We start from the raw sequence: 18462 nt of genomic DNA, 5'->3' as shown, positions 1-18462 counted from the left end.
AACGAACCTATTCAAGGTTCTTTTTACGAGGAGGAGCTTCAGAAAGTGAAACTGTGTAAAGATAAAATGTACCAAGTGGAAAAGATATTAAACCGACGCACCCTAAGGGGGGTTAAACAGGTTTTTGTGCAGTGGAAAAATTGGCCTCAGAAATTTAACAGTTGGATCAGACTGGCTGACCTTCAAGATGTATAAAAGACACCTGCAGTAAATCTTACACCTGACACAACATCATGGAGCGCTCGGTAGAGGATGAAGGGTTCTACGTTACTTTACCCTCAAACGCGGGTTTAAATGTTTTTAAGGATAATACCATTTCAAGTTTTCGTGTGAATTTAGCACAGCATATTAATTTAGAAGGTTCCTGGCAAGTTGCCTTGACAGAGATTTCTTATCCTCACACCTGGTATAATATCCCGGAAGAATTAGCTTACTTTGAATGGAGGGATAGAAAAGTGAAAAAGGTGTTTCGGGAAAGTATTACTCACGGATACTACAAAAACGCGACACATCTGGTTGGAGAAATCGAAACTGTCCTTAGAGCAATAAAATCTGACATTTACTTTGAACCGATTTACGCGTTTGTAAATAAAGTATTCTTTCAAGTAGGAGGACAATATCAAATACGTTTTCATGCTCCGATTGCTTACATGCTCGGCATGGAACCTGGAAAATGGTTAACTTTTGATAGAAAAGCTTCTCAACCAATGGACATGCAAGCAGGATTTTACATGATTTATTGTTACAGCGACGTGGTCGAACAGCAAATAGTGGGGGATAGTTATGCTCCTTTGCTGCGTACGGTTAAAGTGGACGGTAAATTTGGTGATATGATCACTCAAACCTTTAATCCCCCCGATTATCTTCCTGTGGCGCGGAAACATATCGAATCTATTCAAATAGAACTGAAATCAGACCAGAACGTTCCGATAGATTTTACCTATGGAAAGGCAATCGTGAAATTGCATTTTCGACCTGTGAGGTCACGAGGAAGCCTGAGATAATAACTGTATGAACTTCGATGAGAAACATTCGTATAAAATACCGCTGATGATAAGGTGATCATTCATACGGGCTCACCCTCGCAGCGTGAAAGAGAGTATTTACCTTAAGAGAAGAACTGTATAAATCAGGGGTAACATGAGTCAAATAAATCTGAGAGATGATCCTCACCGGTTTGTACATTATTACCATAACCAGGTAGGGGGCGCGTTACCTGGTTTCTATGGGGCGCCGGTGATGTACGGCAGAGGTATAGGGGCGGTATTCTCAAGATTATTCAGATTTGTGTCTCCCCTAGTCAAATCAGGTTTCGCCCTGGCTAAACCTCACTTAAAAAGAGCAGCCGCTAATATTGCCACGGATGTTCTAGGCAAAGCTATGAATAAAATATCTGGTTCTAAAGAGGGTCAAGAAGGGTCAGGAATTATGGTTCTGTCAAGAAGAGCAAGGACGCGCCCACCGGGAGAGCGTGCGTATAACTTACAAATACGTAGAGCACTGAAGCGAAAGAAATCAAACGGGAGAAGGAAGGCTAAAGCGAGGAACTCTGTTCCTAGCAAAGATATATTTCAATAAAACATGGCTCTTTTGCATCACAAATCACCGGAATGCACTTTAGCCGAGTTAGACTTATTTTCAGCCCCTATGACTCAGCTATCTATAGAAGATAAGACCTACACTGAAATTTTGCCGCTGTCGGCTCTTACGGACAACGGTCCTATCGAATTTATGATCCCGGGAGGAGAGAAATATCTGGACTTAAACGACACCCTGCTTCATCTACGCATCAAGATCACCAACGCCGATGGTAGCAACCTGGCTAATGATGCTGCTGTGGGATTAATTAATTATCCTCTTAACACAATATTTTCCCAATGCGACATCACGTTGGGAGACCGTCTGATATCTCAGTCGAGTTCCACCCACCCTTACAGGGCAGTGATTGAAACTTTACTTAATTTCTCTCAAGATACGCTGAGAAGCCAATTTAGCGCAGGTCTTTTTTACAAAGATACAGCGGGAGCCATAGACTCTATAGTTGTAAATAATGGTCCAAACCAGGGTTTAAATAAAAGGGCCTCATTCACCGCTGAATCCAGAGAAGTGCACCTGTTGGGGGCACTCCATGCTGATATATTTTTCTGTGAGAGGGTGCTGCTTAATTCTGTGGATTTAAGGATTAAATTAACAAGAGCCAGCGATGCATTTTGTCTGATGGGAGCCCGTGACTCAACTTTTCGATTGAAAATTTTAGGGGCTTCTCTTTTTGTGAAAAAAGTATCGGTTTCTCCCGCGGTCCGTTTAGGACACGCTTCTGCTTTAATGCGGGGAAATGCGTTGTACCCACTTTCCAGAGTTAATGTTAAAACATATTCTATCCCTGAAAACTCAAGAATATGTACTCAGGAGAACCTATTTTTGGGGGCTATACCAAAGTATATAGTTCTGGGAATGGTTCATCACGAGGCCTTCACAGGAAGAAGGGACTTGTCACCTTTTCATTTTAAACATATGGACGTTGAGTACTTGGCTCTGTGCCAGGAGGGCAAACAGATCCCCGGCAAAGCTTTCCAGCCCCAATTCAACCAAGGAATATCGGTCAGAGAATTTTACAACATATTCTCTGCATCAGGCCGTCATCTTAAAGACCTTCCGCTGAGCATAGACCGAACTGATTTTAACCAGGGATACTCACTGTTTGTCTTTAATCTCAACCCTGGAGAGGACGCAGACGCATTATCACCGGTTTCTAACGGAAACTTGAGGTTAGAGATCCGGTTCAGAGTCCCATTACCACACACGACCACGCTAATCGTATATACGTGTTACGATTCTATTCTGGAGATCAATTCTAAAAGAGAGGTTTTGGTGGATTATTATTAATCATGAATAATCATCAACTTGAGAGTCTGCTACACCAGCTGTTGGGGAAAGTATTTTGTGGAGTTTGGGCATGCGATGAACTGTCTTTGCTCTCACACGAGTACGCAGGACCCGCATATTTTATTGTGAACACGCATCCTGCTCACATGCCCGGAGAACACTGGCTAGCTCTTACTTTGGAAGGGAACGGGATTGCCACGTTTTTTGACTCCTACGGCTTTCGGCCAGACTTTGATTTCTATCCAACAAGCATCGTAAAATTTTTGAAAGACAGGTCTTCAAAAATAATATATCATAATAATCAACTTCAAGATACTCTGTCTGTTGTCTGCGGTCATCATTGTGTTTATTACTTATGTAATAGAGCATGTGGTTTATCAATGCAACAAGTGCTTGATTCATACCCCGGGGATGTGAAAAAAAACGATGTCATGGTTTCAGATTTTGTGAGAAAATATCAACGCTGTGTAAAAAACCAAAAGTTTTGTTCTTTTCACCACGGAACATGTTCTATGCAAATGTTTAAAGATTGTCACAAATTGTTAACGTGATTTTCTAATATTATTGTATTAAAACAAGAGACTGTACACCTGAAAAATTCTTTAATAAAATATTTTATTGAAAAAAAAGAATTGTTGTCAGAGAGTTTATGGAGTAAAAGCAATCCAACGTGATGGTTTTGTTCTTTTACGCGTACTTTGTCTGTTTCTGATCTTATTCGGTAGATCAAATTTAGGGGATGAGATAAATTTCTTTTTACGCGTACTTTTTACATCCGTCACCTCATCCCCGAAATCAAATTTAGGGGATAGGATAATCTTCTTTTTTTCTCTTCTGGAAGGGATTTTGACACCGTCTGTCTTGACACGCAAATATTGTTCACGAGCTTGTGGATTATTAACAGACGATACCGGGAAATTTAATTCATCCAGTGTGGAAAGGAAATCGGTCCATCCTGCAGGCAGGAGGCTTTGGGATTTTCTTTTAAACGGAAGCAGAAGGTTTTTGAGTAAATCAACCAAATGAGAACCTTTCGTGACATTTCCTTTATAAACAAATTCTGCTTTAGACGTCCAACCGCTGTTACTTTTGGACAGCTTTTTCAAAATGTATTCAGCATTTTTACGATCTCTTTCAGGAAGCGCTTTCACAACTTCATTAGCAGTTTCATCCAATTCGGTAGTTTTTTGAATAGAATCATCTTCACGGTTTCTAAGTTCAGGATCATCCTTGGTACGCTGCACAGTCACAGATAACTGTGGCTCTTCTAGTTGACCTTGCTTGATTAAAGATAGAGATCTTTGTAGCAAAGCATCATATTTCTTAATTTTCTCGTATGCAGTGAGCCCTGATTCATTCAAAATGGCTCTCATTTGAGAATCCAGATCCTCCTCCGCCGCATCTCTGATTGAAGTCTTTGAGGAGTTCAAATGTTTAAACTGATGAGGTGAGATGAGAAACATCTTTTGAGATGTTTTAAGAGCCATTGCTTTTGTTCTATCTGCTGAGGATTCCGCCCACTAAGTTTCCTATTAACGGAGTCAGAGCAGCTAGCAGGGGGAGAATAAATCCTCCTCCTTGACTTTTAAGAGCCAGCTGTTTACGCTTTAATCCGGTTCTTTTATCCGCCAACAGTCTGATAATTTTTCGCTGCTTTTTCAATTTCCGGTGTTGAGAAGGTGTTAGTTTAATATTTCCTTTTAGAATGTTCAGAGCAATCTCACATAAAGTTTTAAGAAAATCCGGTGAGCAATGAGCTAAAATATCTTTACGCTTCTGAGGGGTGGCCTGGTAAAGAGCCCTGAGCATCGGAGCATTCCTTTTTATGCGTGCAGACATTCTGACTTACTTTGATTTAGGTACATACACCACTGGGCATTCGCCGGGTAATATCCCCGTCCTTAACCTGTAACGTTCTGGGCAGCTAGGAGTAAGATCTACGATTAAATATCCGTGAGCTTCTTTGGTTGCGTCTTCAAAACTCTCCAGGAAACTTGCTTTAGCTGATGGGAAGACTTGACGCGCAAGTATATCCACCTGTAATTTATCTCGAGGGTTCTTAAAGAGCACCATATAATTACTGTTGAGACTAATGGTGCGGCTGTATTTTCCCTGCTGAAATACATTCTGGGTGAGATATAGAACAGACATATTTCTATGATGTCGATATTGGGTGAACAATTTGGCTACTTCAGGGTGGTTAGAAGCCTGGAAAATGACATCATCCAAAATGACCAAGTGACTTTGATTCACGGGGAATAAATCTTCATCGTCGAAAGAATCAGGCAGTCCTTCCACAAATTTAATATTTTTATTCAGTTTTTGCAATTCAGCATATAATGGTTGAAAAGAAGTAAAAATCCAAACAATATTATCCGGTACAACATTCATGACATGCTCAAGATTTTGCAACATTTTCCCTACAAAGTATGATTTTCCACTTCCACTTGCCCCGACGATCATACATGAGAAAGGTGAATTGAATCTGGGGTCAAAGTATACCTCTTGAACATCGTTGGAATAAGACATTTTTATTTTTTTATTTTTTTCCTTGTCTCTTAAACTCTAATAACCAAAAGGTAGAGTTGAACCATCAGGAAAAAGCCTGCGTTTGTCATACACAACCTGAAACCTTTTAAGAAATGTCGCGTTTCTTAAAACGAACCCTTTTTTATCGCGTTTTATGGTGTGTTGCGGTGTTTTGATAACACCGTGTCGGGACCCCTCTAAGTACCCTCCCACCAGCTCTCTGATGCTGTCAAAATTGACTCTCTCGCTGCACTCATAAGTCTGAGTGATGCCTTTCACCCGGATCACCACTTTCTTTTGATTTTTTGTCTGGTAAGCATAACTTTTAGGCCCCGCTGCTACAAATTCCTGAATGGTGTCACCTCCTAATTCGTCGGTTAAATCACCGAGATAATTTCCCAGTTCTAGAGGACTCTCACCATCTTTTACCACATAGATCAGGCTGTCTGTGTCTATGTAGAGAATCTTATCCTGCACACGCTCCAGACAGCTGAAAAGTTTTAAACGAGCATAAGCTGTGGTAAATGCTGCGATGAAAATATTATTTGATTTGTTAGGACGAACGATGCAACGTTTGCTGTAATTCCACTGGATCAGACAGGTTTCAGGGTTGATAAAGTGAAAGTACTTCACCACGTATTTACCTGAGAAAAAAAAATTGAAATATTCATCAGGATCATTTACAAAGCTGGTCTGAGAGAGATCATTTCTTTGCGCAAACTTTCCCCAGAAGCTATTGAGACACAGTTTAGCTACTTGTCTTTTAGCAGGGTTCACCTCAATTTTCCCAGCATCTAGTTGAATACCTTGATTAATTTGATAATCTCTCACATATTTCAACCTGCTCTCCTGATCCAACGCTTCAGGGGGATAACCGCTGGCTTCCTGTTTCCCCTTCAAAAAGGTGTGAATGTAGCCTTTAAAGATCGAGCTACTGCTTCTCTCAAAATGCCAGACCTCAGTGATTTTTCCAAGACGATAACCACATTGCAATGCTTTTTGAAACTCCGCACTCACCCAAACACCTGTCAGAGATCGAGCATCGTCCTCATGGGTGCAGATCCCTGTTTGATTGTTAATATCTGCACATGTGCGGCAAAGAGTGAAAACTAGCTTACCCCTAGATGTCTTGTAGGGTAGAACTGGAAAAAACAGGCCTCGTGGAGGATAAACGGTAGCTCTGATAAAACCAAAATAGTTGAAGGGATCATCGAAATCTTTGTAAATGAGGGTGGGGTGACCTAGCGGATATTCACACGTAGCATTTACATAAGGGTAGAGAGATGTGAAGTCCACATAATGCACAGACTCACCCGGTCCAGCGGTGTACCTGAGCTTTAGAGCACAAGTTCGACCTCCGTACAGAGCGTTCCGTGGGACCAAAGGTTCTGGCGCATCAAATTTTTCCAGGAATCTGATTACCCCTGGATCAGACTTTTTCATTTCATCCCACTCATGTTCCCACACAGTCTCGACTCGAACACCATAAACGGCTTGCAGAATCTTAGATCTTTCAATCGTAGCTGCATAAATTTGTTCAAACGGTACTTTTCTCAAAGGACACATTTCAGTCTGCTTGAAACACCGAGGGCAGGCATGATAAAGACACCCGTTGAAAGAGAATACGGTGGCTAAACCTGAGATTACTGCGAATCCGTCGACAAAATAGGGTCCGATTTTGCGTTCGCCCGAGTTTAGCGCGTGCTCAATTTGTAAGTTCTCACTGTCCATCTTCCACTCTAGCCACTGAATTGAAGCATTGGAGAAAGTTTTGGACCCACGCCTGTAATCTACAGCGGATGGGATCGCCAAGGATTTCTCTGGAAGAAAATTGGTCACAAAAACCTGCATGCATGCAGAAGCAATTGTGATGTTCTTAAAGGGATCCACATTTGTCTCCTTAAAAAACTCCTCTCTGAATTTAACACAACCTTGAAAAAGAATGTCCACATCATTTTTGCAATAATGCAGGGATTCTTTCTCAAAGTCAAAAATGCCTTTGGATGCTTCACCGTACCAATCAGTAATTTTCTGCCTCTCATCAGGATTCATAAGTTTGACGCCGTACGAATCTAAAGGAGGAAACACACCCACATACTTGAGATGCTCTTCAGCGGAAAATTCGTGGGGAAAATATCCTTTCGAGCGGTCATGGAAGCCCAGTGCTTTCGGCATGGCACTCAGTTTCATAGTCAGAAATGACAGGCTATCAATGAATTTCAATTTGTAATCGGGGTCTGTAAAACAAAGAACTTTTCCTCCTTGCATGATTAGAAAAGGCTTGATACCTAACTGCACCATAGAGTTAAGCAATAAATAACTATCAAACCCACGTGCATTATGTGCGATGAAGGTGTGTCCCTTAAACATTGGTCTTCGAAAATGAAGAAGGAATTGCTGTGCACAATCCAGGCCATAAGCGTGCCATTCAACACCTTTCACAGTTTTTGAACAGACTAGAAAGGGTTTATGTACGCCGCTCTGATCTACAAAGGTTTCAAAATCGTAAAACACAAGTTTGTCATGAAGTTTGTCATCAGTAGTACTGGTTTGAATGTAGCATTGATGATCGTTAAGAGTTACATCTGTACCAGGAGGTAGATTTTTTTCACCGCAGATGACACATTTTGATTCACATATGTGTAAAGTTTTCTCTTTGTTCATAGGAACGCGATACAACCTTTTACACGTAGAACAAAATTTGATCGTCTCGCAATCACTTACAAGCATTTCAGCATGAGGTCTGTTGCGAGGTTCTTTGTGCCTATCGAAGCATGTAGAGTTTCGACATATTCTGTTACAGTCATCGCAATGTACTGGATTGTACTGCAGTTGTGTGCAACTGTAACAACTGCAGACACCACAGTAACCTTGGCAATGATGGGTGTTAGAATTATTATGACCGCCGTAACAAAATCTGCAAATATATCTCGACCCGGTAAAACCTGCAAGATTCCTAATGCCATAGAAGTGATTATTATGGAGGAGGAGAAAGCAGGGATTTGAACGATTTTGGAAATCTGTTTCAAATTTAGATAAAGCCCTATCTTTTGAGGTTCGATGAAACACTACAATTTTTCTTTGTAGAATGTTTTCAAACTTTGCGACGTCGCTGAATGTAACCGCTGTCTGATCAGTTAGACCTGCCTGATGCTGCCACTTTCTTCCCTGTTCAAGAGCTTGTTTATCTGTAAATTCAGGGTGAGCTATATGTGCCAGGCTGGTAGCAAAACACAATTTATTTCCTGTATTTTCTACAATATACAGGTGACGCCTCTTCTTATTAATCAATTCACATTCCAATGTTCTTTCAGCCTTGCGTTTTGAACCTCCTGTAGGATTCTTGACTATCTGAAGAATCAGCTCCAAATTACTTTCTGAGGGCAGCTCTGCATTAGATTGAACGAGCTCATCTAAAAATTCTTCAAATGCAGGCAGGATTGCGTCGTTATCAGTAACAGAGATATTTATGTGATGAGAAATATCACCCCACACTAATTCTAACTGTACAAAGTCATTACGTTCAGCTATTGATCTTGCATCAATTGCCAGATCAGTTAAAACATTCATAACTGCGGTGTAGAATTCAGCAATGTCAGGTACAGCTTGGGTTGGAGGCCCGATTGATAACGATCTCCTTATTTCAATGTTATTGAAACGCTGACGTTCAATTCTCTGATTTTGATCTAGATTACCTCCTCGCTGCTGTTGCTGCCGTGCTTGATCATTTGCTGCAGAAACTGTTTCAGATGGTAACACACATTCTGTATTTTGAAAACCTTCATCTAATGAAATGCTAGACGAAGTAGCCGGTGAACCAACGGGTGAGTTTTGCGGAGATATGTAGTCATTTAAACCACGGACTGCATCGTTAATTTGTCTGAAATAGTCTGAGACTTCAGATGCGTTTAAAATATCAGAGATTGGTGATCTAGCAGGGCTAAGAGCAGGGCTCTGTGAAAAGTTATTTTCCCCGGTATTCAAAGCTGAAGCGATTGTTTGTAGAATCTGGATGGAATTAATAATTTGTTGGGAATAATCTGATTGAGATTCTGTATTTTGAAAAGTTTCATCCAACACAGATGAGGCAGCCGGTGAGTTTTGCGGAGATATGTAGTCATTTAAACCGCGGACTGCATCGTTAATTTGTCTTAAATAGTCTGAGACTTCAGATGCGTTTAAAATATCAGAGATTGGTGATCTAGCAGGGCTAAGAGCAGGGCTCTGTGAAAAGTCATTTCCCCCAGTATTCAATGCTAATGCAAGTGTTTGCAGAGTTTGGATGGAATTAGAAATTTGTTGGGAATAATCTGATTGAGATGATTCAACTCTAGCTTGTTGGTCTTCCATTCTTTACTGAGTTATAAGAGACAAATCATACATGATTCATTTCACAATCACCTTTGCATCGGAGGAAAGATTATGCAACACTGTTCTGCTGGCTTGTAGCAGGATTTTAACTTGTTCTCGGTTGCGAGCCAGAGCTTGTCGTCGTCGTCCTCTGTCCGTAGGAGGTCTGTCCAGCAGCATGAAAGATTCTGCAATAAATAATTAGGAATAAACTTCTAGCAGCTATGAAATGTGATTTTACTAGATAAATTCAAATAAAATACCTGTAATCAATCCATCTAATAAAACGGTTCTGAATTGGAGATTATGTGCTCTCCTCTTCCTCTCCCAGCCCCTGAGTCCGGAAGCTGTGGAATATATTTAATATGATTACAATCAGTTAGGTAAGGCCGAATTAAAGCATTACTGAAAAAGCATTTAAAAAATAAATAAAGTAGATTAGGATAAAGTAAATACAAAAATAACATAGAATAAATTAATAAATAATTTTTTTAAAAAAAGCATGTAGCATGTTAGAGGGGGTAGTGAACAAACATTGCACTTTAATTTTACAATAAGACAAACTGGAGTCTCCAACTTGACAAGAACGTAGCTCTTGGCGACTTGTAAGGTTTTTTAAATTTTTATTATTTATTTATTTTTATAGTGGTATGTGGGGAAATAAATACACACAAACTCCTTTTTATTACGTCTGCTTTCATGTCCAGCTTTATGTCAACGAGACATACACACGCACGCAGAGAGAGCAAGGGATCTTCTGCGGGTGGGGGGATCGCTCACCCACCCCTGGCCATCGGCTGTTATTTCCTGGAGACAAAAAAGCGCATGCACACACACACACACACACACACACACACACCCAGCCCTACACACACACACACCCCTCCCCTCTGCTGTCTCTGTCTCTGTGTGTCGGGGTGGGTTGAGTAAAGTTTTCAGTGAAATGTTCCCAGTGTAGAAAAATATTCACACCCCTCCCCATGTTTCGTATTTTGAGGTGTTATAAAGAGAAACTTTATTAGAGTTTATGTTACGGATATATATCTTTCTTTTAATTTAAAATAACAGTTTGAAAATTGGGACTTGCATTGGAATCAGACATGAGAAGCATTAAAGGTATATATCTTTATTATCTAAAACAAATAATTAAACTTACATGGGTGGTGAGAATTAGTAGGCCTCTCAGGTAGCGCTTCTGGTTCCGGTTCCGCTTCAGGTTCTGGTTCCGGTTCCGCTTCAGGTTCTGGTTCTGCTCTCTGTTCGATGTCTGGCCTTGCCCTGGCAGCCTGCCGTGGTGTGGGAGGAGGCGTGACGGAGATGAAATCAAATCTCTGCCCTGAAGGCAGGTCTGCCACAGGTTCGTCTTCCGATTCAGACGAGATGAGAATTACGTCTTCATCACGGGTTATGCCTGTAAAATGACGAAAAAATAAATAATAAAAAAAAAAAACAAACAGTTTCTTGATTGGTTAAGATAGTTGTTTTAAAAAAAGAAAAAAAACTTACTGTGTACTCCTGTCTGAACAGAACCGGATGGTGTCAGAGCCGTATTCACCAGCTGTGATGATCTGATAGCTTCAGAGTCAGTTCTTTTTTTATTCAATGACAAGCGGTTCTTCCTAGGATTCTCCCGGTTATCTGTAAATATTAGAGTAAAATTAGAGTAAATGTTTTATTTTCTCGCTTTTAGAATCCTGGTTACAGAGATATTAAATTACCAATTGTATTGTTTAATGCTGTGTGGTTCTGGTATGTCTCCTGAGTATTGGCAAGATCTGTAAGCAAATAATATTTTAAATTATGTTACAACTCTGGTTAAAGAAGAAAAAAAGGTATGCTGAAAACAAACTTACCGCTTATAAATTCCGACTCTAAGACAATGTTTGGATCTTCTGAGACTGCCCCTAAAAATAAGAAAATCATTATTAAGCATGATGCATTTCTGTATATACATATATATATTCAGTATATGACTAGAGAAAGAGAATTTGAGAATTGTATTTACTTACGATCGAACAACGTGGACAGAACCTGAGAACTTATAGCTGCAGGTCTTCCTGTAAAGTCGGACATGATTCAAAATAATACTTGTTTAAAGAAAATTATCAAGTTTGGAAATACAGCTGGATTTGTAACAAAAGTGAGTCGAAATTCTGGAGAGCTGTGATTCTTACCCCGAGATGACGTCTGCTTTTAAAAGAACGCGTGAGGTATATGTCCAGCTTTAAGTCTTGTCACACACGCACGCAGAGAGCAAGGGGGGGGGGGGGTCCTCTGCGTGGGAGGGGTCACCACTGACCCTCAGCTCTTATGTCCTTTGCCACATACACGCACCCACCCTGGCACACAGATGGCCTCACGCTCAGATTCTGAGAGTTGCATCATTAGAGCCACCTAGGCTTGTTTAGTCCCTGTCAGATATTCTTCATAAATAAATTTACAGATGAGGAACATTTCCTGACATGTTTCACACTAGCAAGTGTTACAGAAAAAAAATCTATGAGTTTCAAATGTATTTAAACCAAGATTTACTATTTTGGAGAAAACATGAAGCAGTGGGAAGATCAGCGTTGATTCAACAGTAAGAAAAAAAAACTGAACAAAATCATTCACATTGATGCCGGACCAAATTCTGGAAAAGTCTGGACAAATTCTTTAACTGCGGAAAGATAAAAGTTAAATTTGAGCAGCCTCACGTAGGCCTGTTTACTGTCTGTCACATATTCTTCAGAAGTACGTGTACAGACGAGGAACATTTACTGACATGTTTCACACTAGCAAGTGTTACAGAAAAAGAAAATCTATAAGAGTTTAAAATTTAAGCGATGAAGGAAATCACAAACTCATAGTCAGCACTGACTAATCGTGCTACCATAAAATAAAGTGGTAAAACAGTTATACCTGATAATTGATGAGAATCACCCTGAAAGACACGGACAGATGGCAGGAACCCTTTTCCCGCGCAGATCCCGAGCTGATAATCGATGACGGTTTGAAAATCTGTTTTCCGGAGACATAGAGTTTCCTTGCAGGCCCTCTGTGATGACCCTCAGGTCAAGAGAATCGCCTACCTAGGGGTTTTTTTTTTTAGCCTAACACACACAGATGACAGGTGAGGCCTGTCCGGTATTATATCACAAACTCATAGTCAGCACGAGAGAGCCGGACAGATGGCAGGAACCCTTTTCCCGCGCAGATCCCGAGCTGATAATCGATGACGGTTTGAAAATCTGTTTTCCGGAGACATAGAGTTTCCTTGCAGGCGGTGTGTGTGATGACCCTCAGGTCAAGAGAATCGCCTACCTAGGGTTTTTTTTTAGCCCGCCTCACACAGATGACAGGTGAGGCCTGTCCGGTATTCTGTCACAAACTCATAGTCAGCACGAGAGAGCCGGACACACACGCACAAACACCAAATGGCTTAGTGAGAAAAACCGGAGGTAACTACAACATTCTATTTAAATATACTATATTGTATATTATTCTCAATTATCTAACACTTATTGTTTTTCATACTTTCATTGTACTATTTTTAAAACACATAGTGGGAATAACAGTTGGCGTAACAGTTGTTTTTTTTTGGTTTTTTTTTAGGGGGGGGGGGGGTGGATATTAATAGCAATTAATGATTAGGGTCATAAATCACTCATCCATCAAACTCCGATTAAATTTTGACAGAAGGGTGCCTATAGAGTCTCTCTCACAACATTAACAAAAACAAGACATTGGATAAGTTATGGTAGTCTTAGTAATAAGTTCACGATAGAACAATGTTATTAATGCTGTATGGAAAAGCCTTTTGTTGTTACCTTTGATGAAGCATTAATGGCAATAAAAAATATTAATGTATTTTGAAGAAGATTTTTGTTGATTTTATAAATTGTTGTATTTTATTAAATGTCAGGAAAAATACAACATCATACTTGCATCAAACAACTGATGTTATCATTCAGGTTTTCTTTGTGATATGTAATGGTAAGAGTCAAACATCCATATCCATTTGATTGCTACTTTCCCATCAAGGTCTATGAATTATTTCTGATCTAAATCTCTAAGAGAATATATGTTCTGCATATAAACGTGGCTAATTCTCGAGGTCAAAAAGTTGTTACTTTTGAGAAGATGTGTAAATCTGGAAGGTAGAATTAACATTCTCAGGTAGACATAATAAAGAAAAAATCTAATGACCTTTGGGATGCCATGGTTTTGACTTTTTGGGGTCTATTCCAGGTCTGATTTTGAGTATTTTGCACACATTTTCTTCTTCTTTCATGCCAACCCTAAATTACTGCTGAACTGTAAAGTAATTTGCAGCAAAATGACTGTGACGCTACATGCAGAGTTCTTGATTTGTAGCTTGCCATAATGGCTTCTCGTGTGAGTTGGAGGCTACAGACGCAGTTCATTAGGTGATTCTACTCTTTGCGTGCCTGTGGTGCATGTTGGGATGGGGACAATAGCAGCCAAGAGCAGCAGAGTGATGCTGCTGATCCAGGAACAGTGCATATACATATTACTGGACAGCAACTGTGACACCACCTGCTCAGATTTCACAAAGCACTAAAACATATAGATAGTTGGAATGTTGGTATATGGGAGAAAAAATGCTAATAGTAAAATTAATTTAAAGATACTTATGGAAAAGCTTGTTTGCAGTGTGAATCTGTTTATTCATTATGCTACTTCTCCATAGAAGTGTCAGCACTGTGCATGTATAAATCATAAAAATAGTTAAAATACAATGCTGCAGCTCTCACAACCAACCAAAATGAATTAACATCCTCGTTATAGCCTGACTGCATTGTTCCTGAAACCCACACCTGTTCTCATTAGGAAGCGTACATGGCCACAACACCTGCAGTTTTAGATATTCCAGTAACCCCTTTGGTTATGACATTCACTATCTCCTTACCCGTCCACTGCAGCCAGTGTCAGCAGAGACATCTTCCCAATATATTGCCAGCTGTCTGGCTCTCAGCCTTGGCAGCCCTAATCCCAAGATTACAAATACATACTGGACTGATGAGCACCAACATTAAATATTCCATTTGTCACAGAGCTGAACAACTGAGTCTAAAAAGACCTCTGGGATAGTTTTTTTTTTGTTTTTTTTAAAGTTAAATTAAATGAAAACTATGCCTGCCTGAAACGTCAAATACACTGCCTGGCCAAAAAAAAAGTTGCCACCTGGATTTAACTAAGCAAATAGGTACAAGCCTCCTATTGGATAAGTACTGCATAGGCGATTATCTTTCAGCTGGCAACAAGTTATTTAACCCCAGCTGATGCAATGAGTAACTCCTCATTTCTTAAACAACCATGGCAAAAGACACATCCTGTGGTCGTGGAAAAGACGTTAGTCTGTTTAAGAAGGGTCAAATCATTGGCATGTATCAAGCAGAGAAAACATCTAAGGAGATTGCAGAAACTACTAGAATTGGGTTAAGAACTGTCCAACGCATCATTAAAAACTGGAAGGATGGTGGGGAACCATCGTCTTCCAGGAAGAAATGTGGTCGGAAAACAATCCTGAATGATCGTGATCGGCGATTACTTAAAGGTTTGGTCAAATCAAATTGAAGAAAAACAACAGCAGAACTCAGGAGTATGTTTAATTGTGAACGCAAAGGCATTTCCACATGCACAATGCGAAGGGAACTCAAGGGGTTGGGATTGAACAGCTGTGTAGCCGTAAGAAAACCTCTAATCAGTAAGGCTAACCAGAAAAAAAGGCTTCAGTTTGCTAGAGAGCATAAAGATTGGACTCTGGAGGAATGGAAGAGGGTCATGTGGTCTGATGAGTCCAGATTTACCCTGTTCCAGAGTGATGGGCGCATCAGGGTAAGAAGAGAGGCAGGTGAAGTGATGCACCCATCATGCCTAGTGCCTACTGTACAAGCCTGTGGGGGCAGTGCTATGATCTGGGGTTGCTGCAGTTGGTCAGGTCTAGGTTCAGCAACATTGTGTGCCCAAAGAATGAGGTCAGCTGACTACCTGAATATACTGAATGACCAGGTTATTCCATCAATGGATTTTGTCTTCCCAAATGGAATGGGCATATTCCAAGATGACAATGCCAGGATTCATCGGGCTCACATTGTGAAAGAGTGGTTCAGGGACCATGAGACATCTTTTTCACACATGGATTGGCCACCACAGAGTCCAGACCTTAACCCCATTGAGAATCTTTGGGATGTGCTGGAGAAGGCTTTGCGCAGTGGTCAGACTCTCCCATCATCAATACAAGATCTTGGTGAAAGATTAATGCAACACTGGGTGGAAATAAATCTTGTGACACTGCAGAAGCTTATTGAAACAATGCCACAGCGAATGCTGGCTGTAATCAAAGCTAAAGGCGGTCCAACAAAATATTAGAGAGTGTGACCATTTTTTGGTGGCGACTTTTTTTTTGGCCAGGCAGTGTATAATCAATGTGGACTCCCCATCTAGTGTAAAATAAAAAGAGAGAAGATGTTAAGGTAAGCTAGGATAATTTACTCATACAAATAATTAGAGTTAATACCAGTGATCAACATCATTTGCAGTTCTGTAAAAGTGCAGCTTGAGACTGTTTATCCAATAATCATGTGTTCCTTCCTGAAGCGATCACTACAAAAACCAGATGGTGATTTGTCAGTTTATCAGAAAAGGACCTTCTGAATATTTTACTCTCATTTATCCTGAGCAGCTTCAAGTCCTGAGTTGGTGCAACTGAAATATTCAATTCTAATAAAAAAACAAACAAAAAAAAAACACCATCTGTTATTTCTATCTCTTTGAGAATATAATGTCAATTGTAAATTGATGTTAATTTTCTATCACTATACTTATTAATATGGTTCCTCATGTTATCTTTCAATAACATAAATAGTAAATGGATCACACTTGCATGGAGTTTTATCAAGTCTATGGACTCCAAAGCACTTTACACTACAACCAGTCATCCACTCATTCTTACACACATTCACACACTGATGATGGGATTGTAGCCACAGCTGCCCTGGAACAGACAGACAGACAGAAGCGAGGTTGCTATTCAGTCAGCACCACTGCTATTAGCTATCAGAGTTTCAAATTCAGGCAACAGAATATTCTCTCTCTTGATATCTGAGAATTAAACAGATACTTGATCTAGAGTTTTAATCAGATTTATTTTATAGAAGTATATCACCTGTTTCTTTTTCTCCATCAACATGCAACTTATGGTGCAATTATTTGCCTTGTTCATTGTTCACTTTGCGTCTTAGTTAACTATAGGTTCTCTTTGTATCTTTAGTTTAGTCCATTATTAATCAATAGAAAGTATTAGATTAAGAAATACTTTCCTTATTTGTAAGTTTTAGTCATTTCTTAAAACTATCCTGAAACATTGTTAAAAGTTTCTTTTCTTTTTGAGTGCAGTTTTTAACTCTTTTTAAGGGCTAATTTCCAGATAGCACTTGTATTGATGAGTGATTAGATTTTTGATACCCAGTCAGACTGGTTGTTTTCTAGACATCAATGCCATTTAAAGTAGTGATAAAGCATTGTTTACTTCATTTAAAGCATCTGATGCATACAGTCCCTGTTTTACACTCTTTACCCTTATTATTGGACACCAAGGCTTGCCAATGGCCTTTTCCACCTCTAACCATTCCTCTGGCTCCATCTGCACTGACCTTAAATCTCAGCAGCACATTAGAGGTGTAGTAGCCCGCTTTTACTTCGGAAAGACTGGAAAGTTCAGGCTATTCAGCCCTCCAGAGGCCACTGAAAGACCACTCCATGCTTTTATAGCTACGAGGCTGAATTATTGGATTGTGAAAACACACAGTCACTCACATCAACTCATTTAGGAGGAGGCTGCTAAAAGGTGTCTTAAATTGCTAAGGCAATGCAAAGCGGTCATGACTAATGTTAGAGGGCTTTACCAATAAGGTGTACTTATCTGCTGAGCTCCGGTGGAGTACGCTTGGGTATAACGTGTCTGTTTTGTAGGTTTGCTATTCCTGGAATACATTTGAAATACTTTTTTTTTCTTTCGTCTCTCTAATGTTTACACTCATTCATGGCCAAGAACTGGAGTGGAAATCATGGATGCATTCATATGTGCCTACAATTTCAGAATGAATAACATTCATTTAATGGAACCAGGCATGTGTGGATCCTGCACGTCTCCTTTCCCATAAAAATGAGGAATTTTTTTTATTTTCTTGCAGAATCATTATTTCATACACAAAAATGGGGAAAAAAAAGATTTTGAATCATGTGCATGTATTGGGTCAGAAAATATATATCATGTAATAAATATCCTATACTTTTTTAACAAATTAACTAAGCTGTAATTATTGGTAAGCCTGACTTTCCCTATATTTTTTATGTAACCTTTACTTTTTTTCAAACTTAGAGTTTAACTGGTAATCTGTTACTTTGCGCCTCACTTGCATATTAATGTGGTATGACAAATAGATTCATTTCTCTCATTTATCAAAATAGAGAATCTCTATTTTGAACACCTGCAGTTGAACCCCTGTTTTTTTGTTTTTTTTTCCAGATACTTGCATATTTTTAGAAAGGGTTTTAATAAAGGCAGAGGGAGCTATGGTTTCATAAATACAAAAAAGAACCCCTGAATTAAGGCTTCTGGCTTCTTCATAAACTATTTCTACAGACTCTGTGTATTTCCTTCTTGTCAAGAGCAATGGAGATCTTTAACTG

The 18462-nt window shown here is 39.7% G+C and overlaps 2 protein-coding genes across 3 annotated transcripts in view; both read right to left on the bottom strand.

Moving 5' to 3' along the window:
* grin2da (glutamate receptor, ionotropic, N-methyl D-aspartate 2D, a) overlaps positions 1-18462 on the bottom strand; it is a 207017-nt gene that overhangs the window by 131810 nt on the left and 56745 nt on the right. The window lies entirely within an intron of this gene.
* Positions 5182-12218, bottom strand: LOC116731410 (translation initiation factor IF-2-like). Of its 2 annotated transcripts, none has more exons than XM_032581125.1 (7): positions 11775-12025; positions 11619-11669; positions 11484-11540; positions 11272-11403; positions 10922-11176; positions 10029-10112; positions 5182-9953 (listed from the first exon to the last, which is right to left on the bottom strand). In XM_032581125.1, exon 7 carries the CDS (start codon positions 9763-9765, stop codon positions 5452-5454), a length of 4314 nt encoding a protein of 1437 aa, XP_032437016.1. In that variant the 5' UTR covers positions 9766-9953; positions 10029-10112; positions 10922-11176; positions 11272-11403; positions 11484-11540; positions 11619-11669; positions 11775-12025; the 3' UTR covers positions 5182-5451. The 2 variants fall into 2 exon arrangements, with proteins under 2 accessions (XP_032437016.1, XP_032437017.1); XM_032581126.1 differs by having other exon boundaries at positions 9421-9953; positions 11775-12218.

Source organism: Xiphophorus hellerii, chromosome 13, assembly GCF_003331165.1.
Source record: "Xiphophorus hellerii strain 12219 chromosome 13, Xiphophorus_hellerii-4.1, whole genome shotgun sequence".
Lineage (NCBI taxonomy): Eukaryota > Metazoa > Chordata > Actinopteri > Cyprinodontiformes > Poeciliidae > Xiphophorus > Xiphophorus hellerii.
The sequence above is the reverse complement of the archived record's forward strand: the minus strand, read 5'-3'. Positions and strand labels throughout refer to the sequence as shown.